The sequence below is a fragment of the Salmo salar genome, chromosome 02, assembly GCF_965601325.2.
Source record: "Salmo salar chromosome 02, fSalSal1, whole genome shotgun sequence".
In the NCBI taxonomy this organism is placed as follows: domain Eukaryota; kingdom Metazoa; phylum Chordata; class Actinopteri; order Salmoniformes; family Salmonidae; genus Salmo; species Salmo salar.
In genome coordinates, this window is record NC_138292.1 from 1,751,344 (window position 1) to 1,776,259 (window position 24,916).

At 40.6% G+C, this 24,916-nt stretch overlaps 1 protein-coding gene across 1 annotated transcript in view; it reads left to right on the plus strand.

The window, feature by feature from the left end:
* LOC106592657 (CUB and sushi domain-containing protein 3) overlaps nt 1–24,916 on the plus strand; it is a 369,408-nt gene that overhangs the window by 315,336 nt on the left and 29,156 nt on the right. The window contains 3 exon segments of the mRNA XM_082968525.1: nt 8,436–8,609; nt 19,030–19,203; nt 23,302–23,375. Of these exon segments, the coding sequence (XP_082824651.1) occupies nt 8,436–8,609; nt 19,030–19,203; nt 23,302–23,375 (422 nt within the window).

Here is a 24,916-nt window from a genome sequence, read left to right on the forward strand (position 1 = left end):
TTTTTCTTTGGCATGTTCAGCTAAGATGCACTAATACCAGCTAGCTAGGCTGCTTGGGGGTTTAGGAAAGTTTTACAGTTGTACTTTATTTTTAATTCAGTGCCTGTCTGCCTGCCTGTTGGAAGTTCTGGGGGTAATTGTGGATGCTGTGTGGTGAATACTGTATATCGTTGTTATTGTAATAATCTGGGTGATTCGTTGAATCCGACTGCGGCATCTCATTCTGCAACCAGCTGGATATTCATATTTAAGGACGTAATTTAGATGAAGTGTGTGAAATGGTACCTTATTTCCCTATGTAGTCCACTCCTTTTGACAAGGGAAGCATAGGACTCTGGCTAAAAAGCAGTGCGCTATGTAGGGAAAAGGAGGTCATTTGGAACACACAGAGAGATAAAGAGTCTTTCTGAAGGACTCGAGAGCAATACAAAGAAACTCCCTTTTGTTGGAGTGTTTATTTACTCATTACAGTCAAGCAGACATAAAACAGTATACATTTTTTTTTTTTATTATGTTTTCGGAGTAGAGTTGGTGTCTGAAATGATTGACACTTTTGATAAAGACTGTATGAAATAAATCATTGAAATACAGAGCAATATGTGAATTCTACATTTTTTTAAATTATAGAATTATATTATTTTATGCTAATACAATTGCTCAGAGAAAGGGATTTTGTAAAACAAAACAATATTTTTTTTTTTTCTCATAAAGTTAGGGGTCAAAATTGTTGACAGCCCATGAAAGGTTCTGTACTCAGTAGCTACACGCTATATGCATAAAGAAATGTTAGAGATGTATTATGAGGAACAAAGAACCCAACCAGCCGTTCAGTACAGGGTTTAGTTAGTTTAGTGTTCAGTGTTCCATAAAGGTCATGCATCGCCACGGGAACTAGAGGAGCTGCGGGTGCTTCAGCACCGCCTGAAACATTTATAACCTTTACTAGTCCTGTATTAACAGACCTTTACTAGTCCTGTAGTAACAGACCTTTACTAGTCCTGTAGTAACAGACCTTTACTAGTCCTGTATTAACAGACCTTTACTAGTCCTGTATTAACAGACCTTTACTAGTCCTGTATTAACAGACCTTTACTAGTCCTGTAGTAACAGACCTTTACTAGTCCTGTATTAACAGACCTTTACTAGTCCTGTATTAACAGACCTTTACTAGTCCTGTAGTAACAGACCTTTACTAGTCCTGTATTAACAGACCTTTACTAGTCCTGTATTAACAGGCCTTTACTAGTCCTGTATTAACAGACCTTTACTAGTCCTGTATTAACAGACCTTTACTAGTCCTGTATTAACAGACCTTTACTAGTCCTGTATTAACAGGCCTTTACTAGTCCTGTATTAACAGACCTTTACTAGTCCTGTATTAACAGACCTTTACTAGTCCTGTATTAACAGACCTTTACTAGTCCTGTATTAGTGTACCTTTACTAGTCCTGTATTAACATACCTTCACTAGTCCTGTATTAATGGACCTTTACTAGTCCTGTATTAGTGGACCTTTACTAGTCCTGTATTAACAGACCTTTACTAGTCCTGTATTAACAGACCTTTACTAGTCCTGTATTAACAGACCTTTACTAGTCCTGTATTAACAGACCTTTACTAGTCCTGTATTAACAGACCTTTACTAGTCCTGTATTAGTGGACCTTTACTAGTCCTGTATTAACAGACCTTTACTAGTCCTGTATTAACAGACCTTTACTAGTCCTGTATTAGTGGACCTTTACTAGTCCTGTATTAACAGACCTTTACTAGTCCTGTATTAACAGACCTTTACTAGTCCTGTATTAACAGACCTTTACTCGTCCTGTATTAGTGTACCTTTACTAGTCCTGTATTAACATGCCTTTACTAGTCCTGTATAAACAGACCTTTACTAGTCCTGTATTAACAGACCTTTACTAGTCCTGTATTAACAGACCTTTACTAGTCCTGTATTAACAGACCTTTACTAGTCCTGTATTAACGGACCTTTACTAGTCCTGTATTAACAGACCTTTACTAGTCCTGTATTAACAGACCTTTACTAGTCCTGTATTAACAGACCTTTACTAGTCCTGTATTAACAGACCTTTACTAGTCCTGTATTAACAGACCTTTACTAGTCCTGTATTAACAGACCTTTACTAGTCCTGTATTAACAGACCTTTACTAGTCCTGTATTAACAGACCTTTACTAGTCCTGTATTAGTGGACCTTTACTAGTCCTGTATTAACAGACCTTTACTAGTCCTGTATTAACAGACCTTTACTCGTCCTGTATTAGTGTACCTTTACTAGTCCTGTAGTAACATACCTTCACTAGTCCTGTATTAATGGACCTTTACTAGTCCTGTATTAGTGGACCTTTACTAGTCCTGTATTAACAGACCTTTACTAGTCCTGTATTAACAGACCTTTACTAGTCCTGTATTAATAGACCTTTACTAGTCCTGCATTAACAGACCTTTACTAGTCCTGTATTAACAGGCCTTTACTAGTCCTGTGTTAACAGACCTTTACTAGTCCTGTATTAACAGACCTTTACTAGTCCTGTATTAACAGACCTTTACTAGTCCTGTATTAACAGACCTTTACTAGTCCTGTATTAACGGACCTTTACTAGTCCTGTATTAGTGGGCATTTACTAGTCCTGTATTAACGGACCTTTACTAGTCCTGTATTAACAGACCTTTACTAGTCCTGTATTAGTGGGCCTTTACTAGTCCTGTATTAACGGACCTTTACTAGTCCTGTATTAACAGACTTTTACTAGTCCTGTATTAACAGACCTTTACTAGTCCTGTATTAACAGACCTTTACTAGTCCTGTATTAACAGACCTTTACTAGTCCTGTATTAGTGGACCATTACTAGTCCTGTATTAACAGACCTTTACTAGTCCTGTATTAACAGACCTTTACTAGTCCTGTATTAACAGACCTTTACTAGTCCTGTATTAACAGACCTTTACTAGTCCTGTATTAACAGAGCTTTACTAGTCCTGTATTAACAGACCTTTACTAGTCCTGTATTAACAGACCTTTACTAGTCCTGTATTAACAGACCTTTACTAGTCCTGTATTAACAGACCTTTACTAGTCCTGTGTTAACAGGCCTTTACTAGTCCTGTGTTAACAGGCCTTTACTTGTCCTGTATTAACAGGCCTTTACTAGTCCTGTATTAACAGACCTTTACTAGTCCTGTATTAACAGACCTTTACTAGTCCTGTGTTAACAGGCCTTTACTAGTCCTGTGTTAACAGGCCTTTACTAGTCCTGTATTAACAGGCCTTTACTAGTCCTGTATTAACAGGCCTTTACTAGTCCTGTATTAACAGCCCTTTACTAGTCCTGTATTAACAGACCTTTACTAGTCCTGTATTAGTGAACCTTTACCAGTCCTGTATTAACAGACCTTTACTAGTCCTGTATTAACAGACCTTTACTAGTCCTGTATTAACAGACCTTTACTAGTCCTGTATTAACAGACCTTTACTAGTCCTGTATTAACAGACCTCTACTAGTCCTGTATTAGTGTACCTTTACTAGTCCTGTATTAACATACCTTCACTAGTCCTGTATTAATGGACCTTTACTAGTCCTGTATTAGTGGACCTTTACTAGTCCTGTATTAACAGACCTTTACTAGTCCTGTATTAACAGGCCTTTACTAGTCCTGTATTAACAGACCTTTACTAGTCCTGTATTAACAGACCTTTACTAGTCCTGTATTAACAGACCTTTACTAGTCCTGTATTAGTGTACCTTTACTAGTCCTGTATTAACATACCTTCACTAGTCCTGTATTAATGGACCTTTACTAGTCCTGTATTAGTGGACCTTTACTAGTCCTGTATTAACAGACCTTTACTAGTCCTGTATTAACAGACCTTTACTAGTCCTGTATTAACATACCTTTACTAGTCCTGTATTAACAGACATTTACTAGTCCTGTATTAGCAGACCTTTACTAGTCCTGTATTAGCAGACCTTTACTAGTCCTGTATTAGTGGACCTTTACTAGTCCTGTATTAACAGACCTTTACTAGTCCTGTATTAGTGGACCTTTACTAGTCCTGTATTAACAGACCTTTACTAGTCCTGTATTAACAGGCCTTTACTAGTCCTGTATTAACAGGCCTTTACTAGTCCTGTATTAACAGACCTCTACTAGTCCTGTATTAACAGACCTTTACTAGTCCTGTATTAACAGACCTTTACTAGTCCTGTATTAACAGACCTTTACTAGTCCTGTATTAACAGACCTTTACTAGTCCTGTATTAACAGACCTTTACTAGTCCTGTATTAACAGACCTTTACTAGTCCTGTATTAACAGACCTTTACTAGTCCTGTATTAACAGACCTTTACTAGTCCTGTATTAACAGACCTTTACTCGTCCTGTATTAACAGACCTTTACTCGTCCTGTATTAACAGACCTTTACTCGTCCTGTATTAGTGTACCTTTACTAGTCCTGTATTAACATACCTTCACTAGTCCTGTATTAATGGACCTTTACTAGTCCTGTATTAGCGGACCTTTACTAGTCCTGTATTAGCGGACCTTTACTAGTCCTGTATTAACAGACCTTTACTAGTCCTGTATTAACAGACCTTTACTAGTCCTGTATTAACAGACCTTTACTAGTCCTGTATTAACAGGCCTTTACTAGTCCTGTATTAACAGACCTTTACTAGTCCTGTATTAACAGACCTTTACTAGTCCTGTATTAACAGACCTTTACTAGTCCTGTATTAACGGACCTTTACTAGTCCTGTATTAGTGGGCCTTTACTAGTCCTGTATTAACGGACCTTTACTAGTCCTGTATTAACAGACTTTTACTAGTCCTGTATTAACAGACCTTTACTAGTCCTGTATTAACAGACCTTTACTAGTCCTGTATTAACAGACCTTTACTAGGCCTGTATTAACAAACCTTTACTAGTCCTGTATTAACAGACCTTTACTAGTCCTGTATTAACAGACCTTTACTAGTCCTGTATTAGTGGACCTTTACTAGTCCTGTATTATCAGGCCTTTACTAGTCCTGTATTAATAGGCCTTTACTAGTCCTGCATTAACAGGCCTTTACTAGTCCTGTATTAACAGACCTTTACTAGTCCTGTATTAACAGACCTTTACTAGTCCTGTATTAGTGAACCTTTACTAGTCCTGTATTAACAGATCTTTACTAGTCCTGTATTAACAGGTCTTTACTAGTCCTGTATTAGTGGACCTTTACTAGACCGGTATTAACAGACCTTTACTAGTCCTGTATTAACAGACCTTTACTAGTCCTGTATTAGCTGGACCTTTACTAGTCCTGTATTAACAGCATCTTTACTAGTCCTGTATTAACAGACCTTTACTAGTCCTGTATTAACAGACCTTTACTAGTCCTGTATTAACAGACCTTTACTAGTCCTGTATTAACAGACCTTTACTAGTCCTGTATTAACAGACCTTTACTAGTCCTGTATTAACAGACCTTTACTAGTCCTGTATTAACAGACCTTTACTCATCCTGTATTAGTATACCTTTACTAGTCCTGTATTAACTTACCTTCACTAGTCCTGTATTAATGGACCTTTACTAGTCCTGTATTAGTGGACCTTTACTAGTCCTGTATTAACAGACCTTTACTAGTCCTGTATTAACAGACCTTTACTAGTCCTTTATTAACAGACCTTTACTAGTCCTGTATTAGTGGACTTTTACTAGTCCTTTATTAACAGACCTTTACTAGTCCTGTATTAGTGAACCTTTACTAGTCCTGTATTAACAGGTCTTTACTAGTCCTGTATTAGTGGACCTTTACTAGTCCTGTATTAACAGACCTTTACTAGTCCTGTATTAACAGACCTTTACTAGTCCTGTATTAGTGGACTTTTACTAGTCCTGTATTAACAGACCTTTACTAGTCCTGTATTAACAGACCTTTACTAGTCCTGTATTAACAGACCTTTACTAATCCTGTATTAACAGACCTTTACTAGTCCTGTATTAACAGACCTTTACTAGTCCTGTATTAACAGACCTTTACTAGTCCTGTATTAACAGACCTTTACTAGTCCTGTATTAGTGGACCTTTACTAGTCCTGTATTAACAGACCTTTACTAGTCCTGTATTAACAGACCTTTACTAGTCCTGTATTAACAGACCTTTACTCGTCCTGTATTAGTGTACCTTTACTAGTCCTGTATTAACATACCTTCACTAGTCCTGTATTAATGGACCTTTACTAGTCCTGTATTAGTGGACCTTTACTAGTCCTGTATTAACAGACCTTTACTAGTCCTGTATTTACAGACCTTTACTAGTCCTGTATTAACAGACCTTTACTAGTCCTGTATTAACAGACCTTTACTAGTCCTGTATTAACAGACCTTTACTAGTCCTGTATTAACAGGCCTTTACTAGTCCTGTATTAACAGACCTTTACTAGTCCTGTATTAACAGACCTTTACTAGTCCTGTATTAACAGACCTTTACTAGTCCTGTATTAACGGACCTTTACTAGTCCTGTATTAGTGGACCTTTACTAGTCCTGTATTAACGGACCTTTACTAGTCCTGTATTAACAGACCTTTACTAGTCCTGTATTAGTGGGCCTTTACTAGTCCTGTATTAACGGACCTTTACTAGTCCTGTATTAACAGACTTTTACTAGTCCTGTATTAACAGACCTTTACTAGTCCTGTTATTAACAGACCTTTACTCGTCCTGTATTAGTGTACCTTTACTAGTCCTGTATTAACAGACCTTTACTAGTCCTGTATTAACAGACCTTTACTAGTCCTGTATTAACAAACCTTTACTAGTCCTGTATTAACAGACCTTTACTAGTCCTGTATTAACAGACCTTTACTAGTCCTGTATTAACAGGTCTTTACTAGTCCTGTATTAGTGGACCTTTACTAGTCCTGTATTAACAGACCTTTACTAGTCCTGTATTAACAGACCTTTACTAGTCCTGTATTAACAGACCTTTACTAGTCCTGTATTAGTGAACCTTTACTAGTCCTGTATTAGCAGTCCTTTACTAGTCCTGTATTAACAGGTCTTTACTAGTCCTGTATTTGTGGACCTTTACTAGTCCTGTATTAACGGACCTTTACTAGTCCTGTATTAACAGACCTTTACTAGTCCTGTATTAACAGACCTTTACTAGTCCTGTATTAACAGACCTTTACTAGTCCTGTATTAACAGACCTTTACTAGTCCTGTATTAACAGACCTTTACTAGTCCTGTATTAACAGACCTTTACTAGTCCTGTATTAGTGGACCTTTACTAGTCCTGTATTTGTGGAAAGATATAGATATCAGTAATGCTTTCTTCTTCTCCATAGGGCTCTGGTCTAAAGTAGTGCACACCATATGGAATAGGGTGCCATAGTGCTCTGGTCTAAAGTAGTGCACACCATATGGAATAGGGTGCCATAGAGCTCTGGTCTAAAGTAGTGCACACCATATGGAATAGGGTGACATAGGGCTCTGGTCAAAAGTGGTGCACTATATAGGGAATGTGGTGCCGTTTGGGATCAAGCCGTTCTCTCACAACAGTAATTTCTAGTCAGATAAATGCTCTCACACACACAATATAATCTACAGAGATCTGCTGTGTCCTATAGTTAGACACAAGGACCACTGAACTAGCGTCATTCTATAGGGTCACAATATAATCTACAGAGATCTGCTGTGTCCTATAGTTAGATACAAGGACCACTGAACTAGCGTCATTCTATAGGGTCACAATATAATCTACAGAGATCTGCTGTGTCCTATAGTTAGACACAAGGACCACTGAACTAGCGTCATTCTATAGGGTCACAATATAATCTACAGAGATCTGCTGTGTCCTATAGTTAGATACAAGGACCACTGAACTAGCGTCATTCTATAGGGTCACAATATAATCTACAGAGATCTGCTGTGTCCTATAGTTAGACACAAGGACCACTGAACTAGCGTCATTCTATAGGGTCACAATATAATCTACAGAGATCTGCTGTGTCCTATAGTTAGACACAAGGACCACTGAACTAGCGTCATTCTATAGGGTCACAATATAATCTACAGAGATCTGCTGTGTCCTATAGTTAGATACAAGGACCACTGAACTACCGTCATAAAAGGAGACAGACGTGTTGATTAATGTTTTCCTCTGAAACTGACAGTCTTCTCTAATTGCGTTGTGTATCCATCCAGGCCTTAACTTTGCCTGTCTGTCTCTCCTTCCGCCCCGTCTGCCCACCCGTCTGTCTACCTGTCTCCTCAATGATTGATTTACCCCTCAAAAAAACAATGATTAGCGCATTCTCTGAAATGCGTTGGTTTTAACAATAAAATTTTGTAAAAAATTTCAAAACAAACTTTTCTATTCTCCTATCAAGAGTTGCCAAATGGATCTTTCCATCCTCTCTCTCCTCAGTGGTGACCTGCCCTGCGCCTCCTCCCATCCACAACGGGCTCCTGGAGGGATCCGTGTTTGAGTGGGGTACCAGCGTGAGCTACAGCTGCCTGCCCGGGTACCAGCTCTCCTTCCCGGCTATCCTCACCTGTGTGGGCCTGGGCTCCTGGAGAGGAGATCTGCCTCAGTGTCTGCGTGAGTCAACACAACAAACACCTTCATGTTTTAGAAATACAGGTTTCCAACTCTGTACAAATAGTTTTTTAGAGATACAGGTTTCCAACTCTGTACAAATAGTTTTTAGAGATACAGGTTTCCAACTCTTTACGAAGATGTTTAGAGATACAGGTTTCCAACTCTGTACAAATAGTTTTTTAGAGATACAGGTTTCCAACTCTGTACAAATAGTTTTTTACAGATACAGGTTTCCAACTCTGTACAAATACTTTTTAGAGATACAGGTTTCCAACTCTTTACGAAGATGTTTAGAGATACAGGTTTCCAACTCTGTACAAATAGTTTTTTAGAGATACAGGTTTCCAACTCTGTACAAAGATGTTTAGAGATACAGATTTCCAACTCTGTACAAATAGTTTTAGAGATACAGGTTTCCAACTCTGTACAAAGATGTTTAGAGATACAGATTTCCAACTCTGTACGAAGATGTTTAGGGATACAGATTTCCAACTCTGTACAAAGATGTTTAGAGATACAGATTTCCAACTCTGTACAAAGATGTTTAGAGATACAGATTTCCAACTCTGTACAAAAAGTTTTAGAGATACAGGTTTTCAACACGTAGATAATAATAATTTATTGTGTGTCCCTTTCTTGCATCTCAACAAACAACAGCACAGCATCACCAATAGGTGCATAAATACACATCAATCACAAACTATAGCATACAACACATGGATACGGTTCCTAATTCAGTTAGTAATTTATACTGGTGGGAATCAATGATTTCTGGGCTCTGGCGGTTTTGTTAAGATGGACTCTGTATCGGCGGCCTGATGCTAGGAGCTGGTACTCCTGGGTGGGATAGTTCGGTGGCAACTGCCATGGCATAATGTTTCAGAGATGTTCAACTCTGTACAAACATGTAGATTGTCATGGTATAATGTTTCAGAGATGTTCAACTCTGTACAAACATGTAGATTGCCATGGTATAATGTTTCAGAGATGTTCAACTCTGTACAAACATGTAGATTGCCATGGTATAATGTTTCAGAGATGTTCAACTCTGTACAAACATGTAGATTGTCATGGTATAATGTTTCAGAGATGTTCAACTCTGTACAAACATGTAGATTGCCATGGTATAATGTTTCAGAGATGTTCAACTCTGTACAAACATGTAGATTGTCATGGTATAATGTTTCAGAGATGTTCAACTCTGTACAAACATGTAGATTGCCATGGCATAATGTTTCTGAGATGTTCAACTCTCTACAAACACATATTGTTTCAGAGATGTACAAAGAGGTAGATTGCATATTGTACTGTTTAAAAATAGCATGTTGTCTTCTATATTGTGATGAATAATAAGTAGGCTTGCTACAGTGCACAGCTGAGCGATTGGAGATTTTTAACAATAGGACAAAGTGCTGAGCATGTAAATCCTGAAAAGTGATAATGTATGCATATTGTGCAGTAAATGCTTCCTCAATTATCCCCAGTAGATTGGTTCTACTAAGTCAAGTACAGTACAGAGTCAATACAGAGCTGGGTCCTTTCACTGCTAAATATACAGTGGGGAAAAAGTATTTAGTCAGCCACCAATTGTGCAAGTTCTCCCACTTAAAAAGATGAGAGAGGCCTGTAATTTTCATCATAGGTACACGTCAACAATGACAGACAAAATTAGGGAAAAAAATTCAGAAAATCCCTTTGTAGGATTTTTAATGAATTTATTTGCAAATTATGGTGGAAAATAAGTATTTGGTCAATAACAAAAGTTTATCTCAATACTTTGTTATATACCCTTTGTTGGCAATGACACAGGTCAAACGTTTTCTGTAAGTCTTCACAAGGTTTTCACATATTGTTGCTGGTATTTTGGCCCATTCCTCCATGCAGATCTCCTCTAGAGCAGTGATGTTTTGGGGCTGTCGCTGGGCAACACGGACTTTCAACTCCCTCCAAAGATTTTCTATGGGGTTGAGATCTGGAGACTGGCTAGGCCACTCCAGGACCTTGAAATGCTTCTTACGAAGCCACTCCTTCATTGCCCGGGCGGTGTGTTTGGGATCATTGTCATGCTGAAAGACCCAGCCACATTTCATCTTCAATGCCCTTGCTGATGGAAGGGGTTTTTCACTCAAAATCTCACAATACATGGCCCCATTCATTCTTTCCTTTACACGGATCAGTCGTCCTGGTCCTTTTGCAGAAAAACAGCCCCAAAGCATGATGTTTCCACCCCCATGCTTCACAGTAGGTATGGTGTTCTTTGGATGCAACTCAGCAGTTGAGATTTTACCAAAAATTAATATTTTGGTTTCATCTGACCATATGACATTCTCCCAATCCTCTTCTGGATCATCCAAATGCTCTCTAGCAAACTTCAGATGGGCCTGGACATGTACTGGCTTACGCAGGGGGACACGTCTGGCACTGCAGGATGAGTCCCTGGTGGCATAGTGTGTTACTGATGGTAGGCTTTGTTACTTTGGTCCCAGCTCTCTGCAGGTCATTCACTAGGTCCCCCCGTGTGGTTCTGGGATTTTTGCTCACCGTTCTTGTGATCATTTTGACCCCAAGGGGTGAGATCTTGCGTGGAGCCCCAGATCGAGGGAGATTATCAGTGGTCTTGTATGTCTTCCATTTCCTAATAATTGCTCCCACAGTTGATTTCTTCAAACCAAGCTGCTTACCTATTGCAGATTCAGTCTTCCCAGCCTGGTGCAGGTCTACAATTTTGTTTCTGGTGTCCTTTGACAGCTCTTTGGTCTTGGCCATAGTGGAGTTTGGAGTGTGACTGTTTGAGGTTGTGGACAGGTGTCTTTTATACTGATAACAAGTTCAAACAGGTGCCATTAATACAGTTAACGAGTGGAGGACAGAGGAGCCTCTTAAAGAAGAGGTTACAGGTCTGTGAGAGCCAGAAATATTGCTTGTTTGTAGGTGACCAAATACTTATTTTCCACCATAATTTGCAAATAAATTCATAAAAAATCCTACAATGTGATTTTCTGTTATTTTTTTCTCATTTTGTCTGTCATAGTTGACGTGTACCTATGATGAAAATTACAGGCCTCTCTCATCTTTTTAAGTGGGAGAACTTGCACAATTGGTGGCTGACTAAATACTTTTTTGCCCCACTGTAGAGATTAACACCACAGCAGTACAGTACAGTATAGGGTAATAACACTAGATTAACACCACAGCAGTACAGTATAGGGTAATATCACTAGATTAACACCACAGCAGTACGGTATAGGGTAATATCACTAGATTAACACCACAGCAGTACAGTATAGGGTAATAACACTAGATTAACACCACAGCAGTACAGTATAGGGTAATATCACTAGATTAACACCACAGCAGTACAGTATAGGGTAATATCACTAGATTAACACCACAGCAGTACGGTATAGGGTAATATCACTAGATTAACACCACAGCAGTACAGTATAGGGTAATAACACTAGATTAACACCACAGCAGTACAGTATAGGGTAATATCACTAGATTAACACCACAGCAGTACAGTATAGGGTAATAACACTAGATTAACACCACAGCAGTACAGTATAGGGTAATATCACTAGATTAACACCACAGCAGTACAGTATAGGGTAATAACACTAGATTAACACCACAGCAGTACAGTATAGGGTAATAACACTAGATTAACACCACAGCAGTACAGTATAGGGTAATAACACCACTAGATCCCTCATTCTCCCATCTGCACTTATAATATTGCTAAAGATAGAGGTACGTCTTCTCTACCAGGCAACATCATCATCAACAACAACATCAACATCATCAACAACAACATCTCTGCAGTTGTCTTGTCCAGCAGGGTTAGAGAGAGTAGCGTCATCTCAAATGGCACTGACAGGGCTCTGGTCAAATGTAGTGCACTATATAGGGAATAGGGTCCCATTTGGGACTCGGACTAGCGTCTCTCTGCATGTATACTGATAACTGGGAAGAATAGAAAATTCATCAAGGAAAGAAGTTAGGAGACTCCGAGCCTGAGTCCACAGGCGGGTTTAACACCGTACAGCTAGTTCTGCCCCCAGCCGTCCATCCCATCTACCTTATATTTCCATAAAACAGAAGGTTATCACTGAGGCTGCCGCTCAGAGCCGTGACAAATGGCTGTGTCACCTTTTTTGGTCCTTAACATTCTAGAATGCCAGTGGAATGTTGAGAGTCATAGTCGGAATATTGAGAATGGAATGTTGAGAGTCATTGTCGGAATGTTGAGAATGGAATGTTGAGAGTCATTGTCGGAATGTTGAGAATGGAATGTTGAGAGTCATTGTCGGAATGTTGAGAATGGAATGTTGAGAGTCATTGTCGGAATGTTGAGAATGGAATGTTGAGAGTCATTGTCGGAATGTTGAGAATGGAATGTTGAGAGTCATTGTCGGAATGTTGAGAATGGAATGTTGAGAGTCATTGTCGGAATGTTGAGAATGGAATGTTGAGAGTCATTGTCGGAATGTTGAGAATGGAATTTTGAGAGTCATTGTCGGAATGTTGAGAATGGAATGTTGAGAGTCATTGTCGGAATATTGAGAATGGAATGTTGAGAGTCATTGTCGGAATGTTGAGAATGGAATGTTGAGAGTCATTGTCGGAATGTTGAGAATGGAATTTTGAGAGTCATTGTCGGAATGTTGAGAATGGAATGTTGAGAGTCATTGTCGGAATGTTGAGAATGGAATGTTGAGAGTCATTGTCGGAATATTGAGAATGGAATGTTGAGAGTCATTGTCGGAATGTTGAGAATGGAATGTTGAGAGTCATTGTCGGAATATTGAGAATGGAATGTTGAGAGTCATTGTCGGAATATTGAGAATGGAATGTTGAGAGTCATTGTCGGAATATTGAGAATGGAATGTTGAGAGTCATTGTCGGAATGTTGAGAATGGAATGTTGGAATGTTTGACAGGAGACAATTCCATCAGAACCCTTGCAGTGTATTCAGTCCTTAGCATCTTTATCTGTTGGCATGTCACTAACACCTAAGAGGGAATGAATTCACAGTTCATATGTCTGGATCATTTAGACAAATATCAGTATTGAGGAATACATGAAATAAAGTAATAGACTGTAGTTTTAAGATATTTACAGACAGACGGACTGTTTTTCATTTTGTAATCTTGGTTAGTATTGCGTACTGAGAGGAAGCCATCTCCGGGCTGTTGTGCGGTAATGGCTTTTGGAGCCGGTGTGTTTTGGCTGTGTGTACGTAGCAAATAGAGAGAGAGAGAATGAGATATGGAGAACACTAAACTTATCTCTTCGTCCAGACCTGCAACGTGAGGCAGATGTCAAGTCCTGAGGAGCTGCAAGCTGCCGCCGGAACCACAGCCACATTGTTGACTTTATCCCCGTAGTGCTGCCTGATTCCCACGGCTGACTGCGTGACTTGACACAGTGACTCTGACTGCGTGACTGAGCACAGTGACTCTGACTGCATCCCAAATGCCACACTATTCCCTATATAGCGCCTTACTTCTGATCATACTTTTAATCAGATCCCTATGAGCTCTGGTCAAAAGTAGTGCACTATATAGGGGAATAGACTGCCATTTGGGATGCGAACCAGCTGACTCTGATCTCTCTCTCTCTCTCTCTCTCTGCTTTCTTATAATCTACCATTAAGCAGCTGAAGCCTGAAGCTAACTAGAACCCTGCTGATGGGGATCAGCTGGTGGAGAGGGAGAATGGCTGATTCTTCTGTTTCAGCTGGTGGAGAGGGAGAATGGCTGATTCTTCTGTTTCAGCTGGTGGAGAGGGAGAATGGCTGATTCTTCTGTTTCAGCTGGTGGAGAGGGAGAATGGCGGATTCCTCTGCTTCAGCTGGTGGAGAGGGAGAATGGCTGATTCCTCTGCTTCAGCTGGTGGAGAGGGAAAATGGCAGATTCTTCTGTTTCAGCTGGTGGAGAGGGAGAATGGCTGATTCCTCTGTTTCAGCTGGTGGAGAGGGAGAATGGCTGATTCTTCTGTTTCAGCTGGTGGAGAGGGAGAATGGCTGATTCCTCTCCTTCAGCTGGTGGAGAGGGAGAATGGCTGACTCCTCTGTTTCAGCTGGTGGAGAGGGAGAATGGCTGACTCCTCTGTTTCAGCTGGTGGAGAGGGAGAATGGCTGACTCCTCTGTTTCAGCTGGTGGAGAGGGAGAATGGCTGATTCCTCTGTTTCAGCTGGTGGAGAGGGAGAATGGCTGATTCTTGCTTCAGCTGCTGATTCTTCTGTTTCAGCTGGTGGAGAGGGAAAATGGCTGATTCCTCTGTTTCAGCTGGTGGAGAGGGAGAATGGCTGATTCCTCTGTTTCAGCTGGTGGAGAGGGAGAATGGCTGATTCCTCTGTTTCAGCTGGTGGAGAGGGAGAATGGCTGATTCCTCTGTTTCAGCTGGTGGAGAGGGAGAATGGCTGATTCCTCTGTTTCAGCTGGTGGAGAGGGAGAATGGCTGATTCCTCTGCTTCAGCTGGTGGAGAGGGAGAATGGCTGATTCCTCTGCTTCAGCTGGTGGAGAGGGAGAATGGCTGATTCCTCTGCTTCAGCTCCTGTTCGTCCTCTTCCATTTGATTAGGCAGACAGTGGAGTAGTGGAGGTGCTGTTAGCCACAGGGTTTCGTTCCATCCCTGCGCTACTGGCAGGGGTGGCAAATAGCACCCTATTCCCTTATTAGTGCACTACTTTTGACTGGGCTCTAGTCAGCCGTAGTGCACTACAGTATTTAGGGAGTAGGGTGCCATTTGGAACGGATACCGAGAGGTAGAGCTCTGAGTTTTTGTCTCTGTCTGGCACGGATGGCTTCAGTTGTGTTGTTAACCCCAAGGCCATGTCAGGAAATACATTTTTGAAGAGGGTAATTATTAAGATGTAACCCCGGGGTGGCTCCCCCCCTCTCTTCACCCCGCGGACACTGGAGTCTCTATTCAAAGTATCTTCTTACAGTAATTATTCACTGGTGGCTGGTGTCCAAAAAAACTCAACAATCAAATAAAATACCTGATTGAATCACTTGAAAAGAATCCAAACTAAAGTGATATACTGTATGATACCATATAATCTACCCATGGATAAATTATTGATATAAAAAACTGAATGTTTTAGTTATGTGCCAAAGAACAGCACAGTGAGGGTTGCTAAGGCATCACTTAATGGGGATCCACATCAAGAATACAAAGAAGAACACAGTGGTGGTTGCTATGGCTTCATTTAATGGGGATCCACATCAAGAATACAAAGAAGAGCACAGTGGTGGTTGCTAAGGCTTCACTTAATGGGGGATCCACATCAAGAATACAAGAAGAGCACAGTGGGGGTTGCTAAGGCTTCACTTAATGGGGGATCCACATCAAGAATACAAAGAAGAACACAGTGGTGGTTGCTAAGGCTTCACTTAATGGGGATCCACATCAAGAATACAAAGAAGAACACAGTGCGGGTTGCTAAGGCTTCACTTAATGGGGATCCACATCAAGACTACAAAGAAGAACACAGTGGTGGTTGCTAAGGCTTCACTTAATGGGGGATCCACATCAAGAATACAAAGAAGAGCACAGTGGTGGTTGCTAAGGCTTCACTTAATGGGGGATCCACATCAAGAATACAAGAAGAGCACAGTGGGGGTTGCTAAGGCTTCACTTAATGGGGGATCCACATCAAGAATACAAAGAAGAGCACAGTGGTGGTTGGTAAGGCTTCACTTAATGGGGGATCCACATCAAGAATACAAGAAGAGCACAGTGGGGGTTGCTAAGGCTTCACTTAATGGGGGATCCACATCAAGAATACAAAGAAGAGCACAGTGGTGGTTGGTAAGGCTTCACTTAATCGGGGTTCCACATCAAGAATACAAAGAAGAGCACAGTGGCGGTTGCTAAGGCTTCACTTAGTAGGGATCCACATCATGAATACAAAGAAGAGCACAGTGGTGGTTGCTAAGGCTTCACTTAATGGGGGATCCACATCAAGAACACAAAGAAGAGCACAGTGGTGGTTGCTAAGGCTTCACTTAATGGGGGATCCACATCTAGAATACAAAGAAGAGCACAGTGGTGGTTGCTAAGGCTTCACTTAATGGGGGATCCACATCAAGAATACAAGAAGAGCACAGTGGGGGTTGCTAAGGCTTCATTTAATGGGGATCCACATCAAGAATACAAAGAAGAACACAGTGCGGGTTGCTAAGGCTTCACTTAATGGGGATCCACATCAAGACTACAAAGAAGAACACAGTGGTGGTTGCTAAGGCTTCATTTAATAAGGGATCCACATCAAGAATACAAGAAGAGCACAGTGGGGGTTGCTAAGGCTTCACTTAATGGGGGATCCACATCAAGAATACAAAGAAGAGCACAGTGGTGGTTGGTAAGGCTTCACTTAATGGGGGATCCACATCAAGAATACAAGAAGAGCACAGTGGTGGTTGCTAAGGCTTCACTTAATGGGGGATCCACATCAAGAACACAAAGAAGAGCACAGTGGTGGTTGCTAAGGCTTCACCTAATGGGGGATCCACATCAAGAATACAAAGAAGAGCACAGTGGTGGTTGCTAAGGCTTCACATAATGGGTGATCCACATCTAGAATACAAAGAAGAGCACAGTGGTAGTTGCTAAGGCTTCACTTAATGGGGGATCCACATCAAGAATACAAGAAGAGCACAGTGGGGGTTGCTAAGGCTTCACTTAATGGGGGATCCACATCTAGAATACAAAGAAGAGCACAGTGGTGGTTGCTAAGGCTTCACTTAATGGGGATCCACATCAAGAATACAAAGAAGAGCACAGTGGTGGTTGCTAAGGCTTCACTTAATGGGGATCCACATCAAGAATACATAATAAATCATAAACAAGTTAACTAAAGCCAATGTTTTGGTCTCTCCACTCCCACCATTTAATATGCCATAGAATCGGCCAATCCAATATGAAACATTTATAAAATGAGCATGACTGAAGAATATGTTTTAGTTATGTGGAATATGTTTTCATTATGTGGAATATGTTTTCGTTATGTGGAATATGTTTTAGTTATGTGGAATATGTTTTAGTTATGTGGAATATGTTTTAGTTATGTAGAATATGTTTTCATTATGTGGAATATGTTTTCGTTATGTGGAATATGTTTTAGTTATGTGGAATATGTTTTAGTTATGTGGAATATGTTTCAAACCGTGATGCCCCAAAAGAACCCCAGGAAGAATAGGTCTAATTAAGTTGTCAGTTAACGGGGATTCATAATAATGAAGGCAAACCAATCCTTTAGTTTCTCACGGCTTCGCTGCTTGAACCCCTCTCTGATTCAGAGGGTTTGGGTTAAATGCGGAAGACACATGTGCATCTGACTAGGTATCCCCCTTTCCCTTTCCCTAATGAATAATTAATCACAGCTCTCAAACTCATTCCATGGAGGGCTGAATGTGTCTGTGCGTTTTCACTCTTCCCTTGTACTTGAACTCTCCTCACCTGCTTGTCTAGGTCTTCATTGATTAGTTAGGAACTCCCCTCACCTGCTTGTCTAGGTCTTCATTGATTAGTTAGGAACTCCCCTCACCTGCTTGTCTAGGTCTTCATTGATTAGTTAGGAACTCCCCTCACCTGCTTGTCTAGGTCTTCATTGATTAGTTAGGAACTCCCCTCACCTGCTTGTCTAGGTCTTCATTTATTAGTTAGGAACTCCCCTCACCTGCTTGTCTAGGTCTTCATTGATTAGTTAGGAACTCCCCTCACCTGCTTGTCTAGGTCTTCATTGGAAACAAATTGAAAGGAAATAACAAAACCAGCAGCCATTGGGCCCTCACATGGAATGAGTTGGACACCCCTGGAATAAATGAAGAATAACCCACTGAATTAAAGCCAGGGTTTTGGGTCTCTCCAGTCCAGCCATCTAATATGCCATATGATCTGCCCGTGCACTATAAACATGGATAAAACAAACATGAGTGAGGAATTTGTTTCATTTATGAGTCAGGATGAATTCAGTGAACTAAAGCCAATGTTTATGAGTCAGGATGAATTCAGTGAACTAAAAAGCCAATGTTTATGAGTCAGGATGAATTCAGTGAACTAAAGCCAATGTTTATGAGTCAGGATGAATTCAGTGAACTAAAAAGCCAATGTTTATGAGTCAGGATGAATTCAGTGAACTAAAAAGCCAATGTTTATGAGTCAGGATGAATTCAGTGAACTAAAGCCAATGTTTATGAGTCAGGATGAATTCAGTGAACTAAAGCCAATGTTTATGAGTCAGGATGAATTCAGTGAACTAAAGCCAATGTTTATGAGTCAGGATGAATTCAGTGAACTAAAGCCAATGTTTATGAGTCAGGATGAATTCAGTGAACTAAAGCCAATGTTTATGAGTCAGGATGAATTCAGTGAACTAAAAAGCCAATGTTTTGGGCCTCTCCATTCCAGCCAGGTTCTGTGGAGACCCTGGTACCCCAGCCAGGGGAAAAAGAGAAGGACGTAGTTTAATCTACAAGTCTGAGGTTACCTTCAGCTGTAGTGCCCCCTATGTCCTGGTGGGGTCAACTACACGCATCTGTCAGGACGACAGCACCTGGAGCGGCTCTCAGCCACGATGCATAGGTAGGTAACAACATCATACTGTAACTGCTACAGTCTATAGGTAACAACAACATCATACTGTAACAGCTACAGTCTATAGCAGTGGTTCTTAACCTTGTTGGAGGTACTGACCCCCACCAGTTTCATATGCGCATTCACCGAACCCTTCTTAATTGGAAAAATAAAATTCAAAACATAGGTATATATTTTACTGGTGCACAAAATGAACCGTGCATCAACATCAGTGTTCAAAGAACAAAACCATTAAAACATGATTTTCACACAAAAACAAAAACATAATAATGAATATTTACTGCAAATCAGTGTGACTTCTGCTGTTGCCTTTCAGAGACCAGTTCAGAAATGCGCGGCTTCACCTTGGCAAGTGCCACTCTCATGTCATTTTCGCAACAAAGTCTGTTCCTTTTCTTCGTTTTTATGTCCAGCATCCTCGAAAAGGATTGCTCGCAAAGATATGTTGTAACAAACGGTATGAAAATCTCCAGAGCTTCCTTAGCAATAACAGGGTACGTTACCATTTGTTGACACCAAAACGTTGAGAGCGTTGTTGTTCTGAAGAGTTGCTGTTGTACCTGGCTCTGCTGAATTTCAATGATTTCATCGAGGTATTCATCATTGACATCTGTTGTCTCAACACTAAACGTGAACGGCTGTCTCACCCATGCTGGATATGACTCTCTTGTAGGGAAGTATCCGTCGAGAGACTTTGCAAGCTCATCTAAGTGCGTGGCAATTGCTTGCTTCAGTTCCGCGGGTACAGAAATGTCTCCGATTCCAGATACATCTTCGATCTTACTTACACAGTCGTCCAGCAGGGGAAAGTTTGCGAAGTTATATCGAAATCAAACGATGTACCATCACGACAGTCACAATTCGACTACTGAGCGCGCCAAATTCCCTGCAGCACAGATAGGCCAAGCGATGTTGCGTGATCACCTGCAGCCAATGATGGCCAAGCGGGGCGTGTCATCACGAATCATATGAGTCGGGTGTGTGTCTTGACCTCCGCCGAACCCCTGAGACTGACTCACCAAACCCCTGGGGTTCGATCGAACCCAGGTTAAGAACCACTGGTCTATAGGTAACACCATACTGTAACAGCTACAGTCTATAGGTAACAACATCATACTGTAACAGCTACAGTCTATAGGTAACACCATCATACTGTAACAGCTACAGTCTATAGGTAACACCATACTGTAACAGCTACAGTCTATAGGTAACAACATCATACTGTAACAGCTACAGTCTATAGGTAACAACATCATACTGTAACAGCTACAGTCTATAGGTAACACCATCATACTGTAACAGCTACAGTCTATAGGTAACACCATCATACTGTAACAGCTACAGTCTATAGGTAACACCATACTGTAACAGCTACAGTCTATAGGTAACAACATCATACTGTAACAGCTACAATCTATAGGTAACATCATACTGTAACAGCTACAATCTATAGGTAACATCATACTGTAACAGCTACAGTCTATAGGTAACAACATCATACTGTAACAGCTACAGTCTATAGGTAATATCATACTGTAACAGCTACAGTATATAGGTAACATCATACTGTAACAGCTACAGTCTATAGGTAACAACATCATACTGTAACAGCTACAGTCTATAGGTAACATCATACTGTAACAGCTACAGTCTATAGGTAACAACATCATACTGTAACAGCTACAGTCTATAGGTAACATCATACTGTAACAGCTACAGTCTATAGGTAACATCATACTGTAACAGCTACAGTCTATAGGTAACACCATCATACTGTAACAGCTACAGTCTATAGGTAACATCATACTGTAACAGCTACAGTCTATAGGTAACACCATCATACTGTAACAGCTACAGTCTATAGGTAACAACATCATACTGTAACAGCTACAGTCTATAGGTAACAACATCATACTGTAACAGCTACAGTCTATAGGTAACACCATCATACTGTAACAGCTACAGTCTATAGGTAACATCATACTGTAACAACTACAGTCTATAGGTAACAACATCATACTGTAACAGCTACAGTCTATAGGTAACACCCTCATACTGTAACAGCTACAGTCTATAGGTAACAACATCATACTGTAACAGCTACAGTTTATAGGTACAACATCATACTGTAACAACTACAGTCTATAGGTAACAACATCATACTGTAACAGCTACAGTCTATAGGTAACATCATACTGTAACAACTACAGTCTATAGGTAACAACATACTGTAACAGCTACAGTCTATAGGTTAAACTAACGATGTAAATGGAATGATCCAAAATGTACCGATAGTGGCTAATATTTAACATGATAAACAAATTGTAAAAAATAAAATAAAAATGCTGTGAAAAGTCTGAGCACATAATGAAAACATTCCTTAAATCATAAATGGTAGGTTTGGTGCCAAACTGTAATTTGGAGCATGGCTAAAGAAGCCTGTTAGCATGAACCATCTTGATCTGGCAAGCTACAGTATCCCTACAAAGAGACACAGATCCAGATGGCTCGTAGGAGGCTAGAAGCCTATAGCTTGGCTCTCCAAATGTCATCCCTGCAAGCTATAAGGCCAGCGTTTCATAAACTCCACTGTGGAAAAGTTGATATGTTGATATGCTTCAGTTTGCTGCCGTATGACTGGTTTCACATTTGTCTCCAGCGATCATAAGGTCAAGTATCAAATCAAATGTCAAATCAAATTTATTTATAAAGCCCTTCTTACATCAGCTGATATAGATCTTAAACAATTGTCATTTACACTACCGTTCAAAAGTTTGGGGTCACTTAAAAATCTCCTTGTTTTTGAAAGAAATGCAAATTTTTTTGTCCATTAAAATAACTTCAAATTGATCAGAAATACAGTGTAGACATTGTTAATGTTGTAAATTACTATTGTAGCTGGATACAGCTGATTCTTTATGGAATATCTACATAGGCGTACAGAGGACCATCACTCCTGTGTTCCAATGGCACATTGTGTTAGCTAATCCAAGTTTATCATTTTAAAAGGCGAATTGATCATTAGAAAACCCTTTTGCAATTATGTTAGCGCAGCTGAAAACTGTTGTTCTGCAAATAAGCAATAAAACTGGCCTTCTTTAGACTAGTTGAGTATCTGGAGCATCAGCATTTGTGAGTTCGATTACAGGCTCAAAATGGCCAGAAACAAAGAACTTTCTTCTGAAACTCGTCAGTCTATTCTTGTTCTGAGAAATGAAGGCTATTCCATGCGAGAAATTGCCAAGAAACTGAAGATCTCGTACAACGCTTTGACTACTCCCTTCACAGAACAGCGCAAACTGGCTCTAACCAGAATAGAAAGAGGAGTGGGAGGCCCCGGTGCACAACTGAGCAAGAGGACAAGTACATTAGAGTGTCTAGTTTGAGAAACAGATGCCTCACAAGTCCTCAACTGGCAGCTTCATTAAATAGTACCCGCAAAACACCAGTCTCATCGTCAACAGTGAAGAGACAACTCTGGGATGCTGGCCTTCTAGGCAGAGTTCCTCTCTCCAGTGTTCTTTTGCCCATCTTAATATTTATATTGGCCAGTCTGAGATATTGCTTTTTCTTTGCAACTCTGCTTAGAAGGTCAGCATCCCCGGAGTCGCCTCTTCACTGTTGACTGGTATTTTGCAGGTACTATTTAATGAAGCAAAAACAAGGACATTTCTAAGTGACCCCAAACTTTTTGAACGGTAGTGTATATTTACAGTCCCCTTGTCCAACAAACAGCTGACTCATTTACCTGGATCTGACCAATAGCTGTTATTAATGTGTAAATGACGGTGCATGGAGAATGGTGTTATATCTATCAGAAAAAAGAGGGTAGATGGTGTTCCACTTAGAACCGACAATTATGCAAGACCTTATTGATCGTTTCATCAAAGGTGGTGCAATTATGAGGGATTTAAGTCAAGGTACGAATACACCATTTACGTGCGCATAATTCCTGGTCTGAATCGGGTCTGAATCGGCCCCCATATGTTTAAAAGACTCCACAAAGTGCAATCTATGCTTCCGTAGATATGACAGACTCATCATCGTGATAGTAACCCAGGGTGATTATGATCTATGTCCTTCTAGAACCATCCAGGACGACCTGTGAGAACCCGGGAACACCTGAATACGGCTCCATGAACATCAGCCTGGGCTTCAAGGTACGGTATAAAGAACTGTGTTCTGTACTAGATATCTTTTAAAGTGGAAATCTGGGATTGGTACATCCATGGTTAAAACAAATCATTTTAAACTCATAGACGGTCAGTCCTTGCATCCATAGCTCTGTCTATGAATTTGAGAGTGGTTACATTTCCCCCAGCCCCATTCCCTCAGCTTTTTACCAAAGAAAGTGGTGACCATTTTGAATCCCAGTGCAGTATGTTAGACTGGGACTGTACTGTACCAATGATGATAGAGTACTGTAAGGTTTAAAACTGTCCCGTTCTGAGGGTGCAGTATGTTAGACTGGGACTGTACTGTACCAATGATGATAGAGTACTGTAAGGTTTAAAACTGTCCCGTTCTGATGGTGCAGTATGTTAGACTGGGACTGTACTGTACCAACGATGATAGAGTACTGTAAGGTTTAAAACTGTCCCGTTCTGAGGGTGCAGTATGTTAGACTGGGACTGTACTGTACCAACGATGATAGAGTACTGTAAGGTTTAAAACTGTCCCGTTCTGAGGGTGCAGTATGTTAGACTGGGACTGTACCAACGATGATAGAGTACTGTAAGGTTTAAAACTGTCCCGTTCTGAGGGTGCAGTATGTTAGACTGGGACTGTACCAACGATGATAGAGTACTGTAAGGTTTAAAACCGTCCCGTTCTGAGGGTGCAGTATGTTAGACTGGGACTGTACTGTACCAACGATGATAGAGTACTGTAAGGTTTAAAACTGTCCCGTTCTGAGGGTGCAGTATGTTAGACTGGGACTGTACCAACGATGATAGAGTACTGTAAGGTTTAAAACTGTCCCGTTCTGAGGGTGCAGTATGTTAGACTGGGACTGTACCAACGATGATAGAGTACTGTAAGGTTTAAAACTGTCCCGTCCAGAGGGTGCAGTATGTTAGACTGGGACTGTACTGTACCAACGATGATAGAGTACTGTAAGGTTTAAAACTGTCCCGTCCAGAGGGTGCAGTATGTTAGACTGGGACTGTACCAACGATGATAGAGTACTGTAAGGTTTAAAACTGTCCCGTTCTGAGGGTGCAGTATGTTAGACTGGGACTGTACCAACGATGATAGAGTACTGTAAGGTTTAAAACTGTCCCGTCCAGAGGGTGCAGTATGTTAGACTGGGACTGTACCAACGATGATAGAGTACTGTAAGGTTTAAAACTGTCCCGTCCAGAGGGTGCAGTATGTTAGACTGGGACTGTACTGAGATGTGATGATATGTGAAACCACAGGGTCTTTTCAAAGGCAGTCCAACCCACCACCAGCTGGAAGATCTAAATGTGTCTGGATTGGAATCATCTTGTATTCTGTTGGATGATTCTGTTGGATGATGTTATGTTGGCGTAAGGCAAGGCATGGCAGGCTGCAAGACATTTCATCTCAGCAGGACATTGATATACACAGTTCCTTCAACTCTCTCTGACTCACTCACTCACTCACTCACTCACTCACTCACTCACTCACTCACTCACTCACTCACTCACTCACTCACTCACTCACTGTCTCTCTCTCT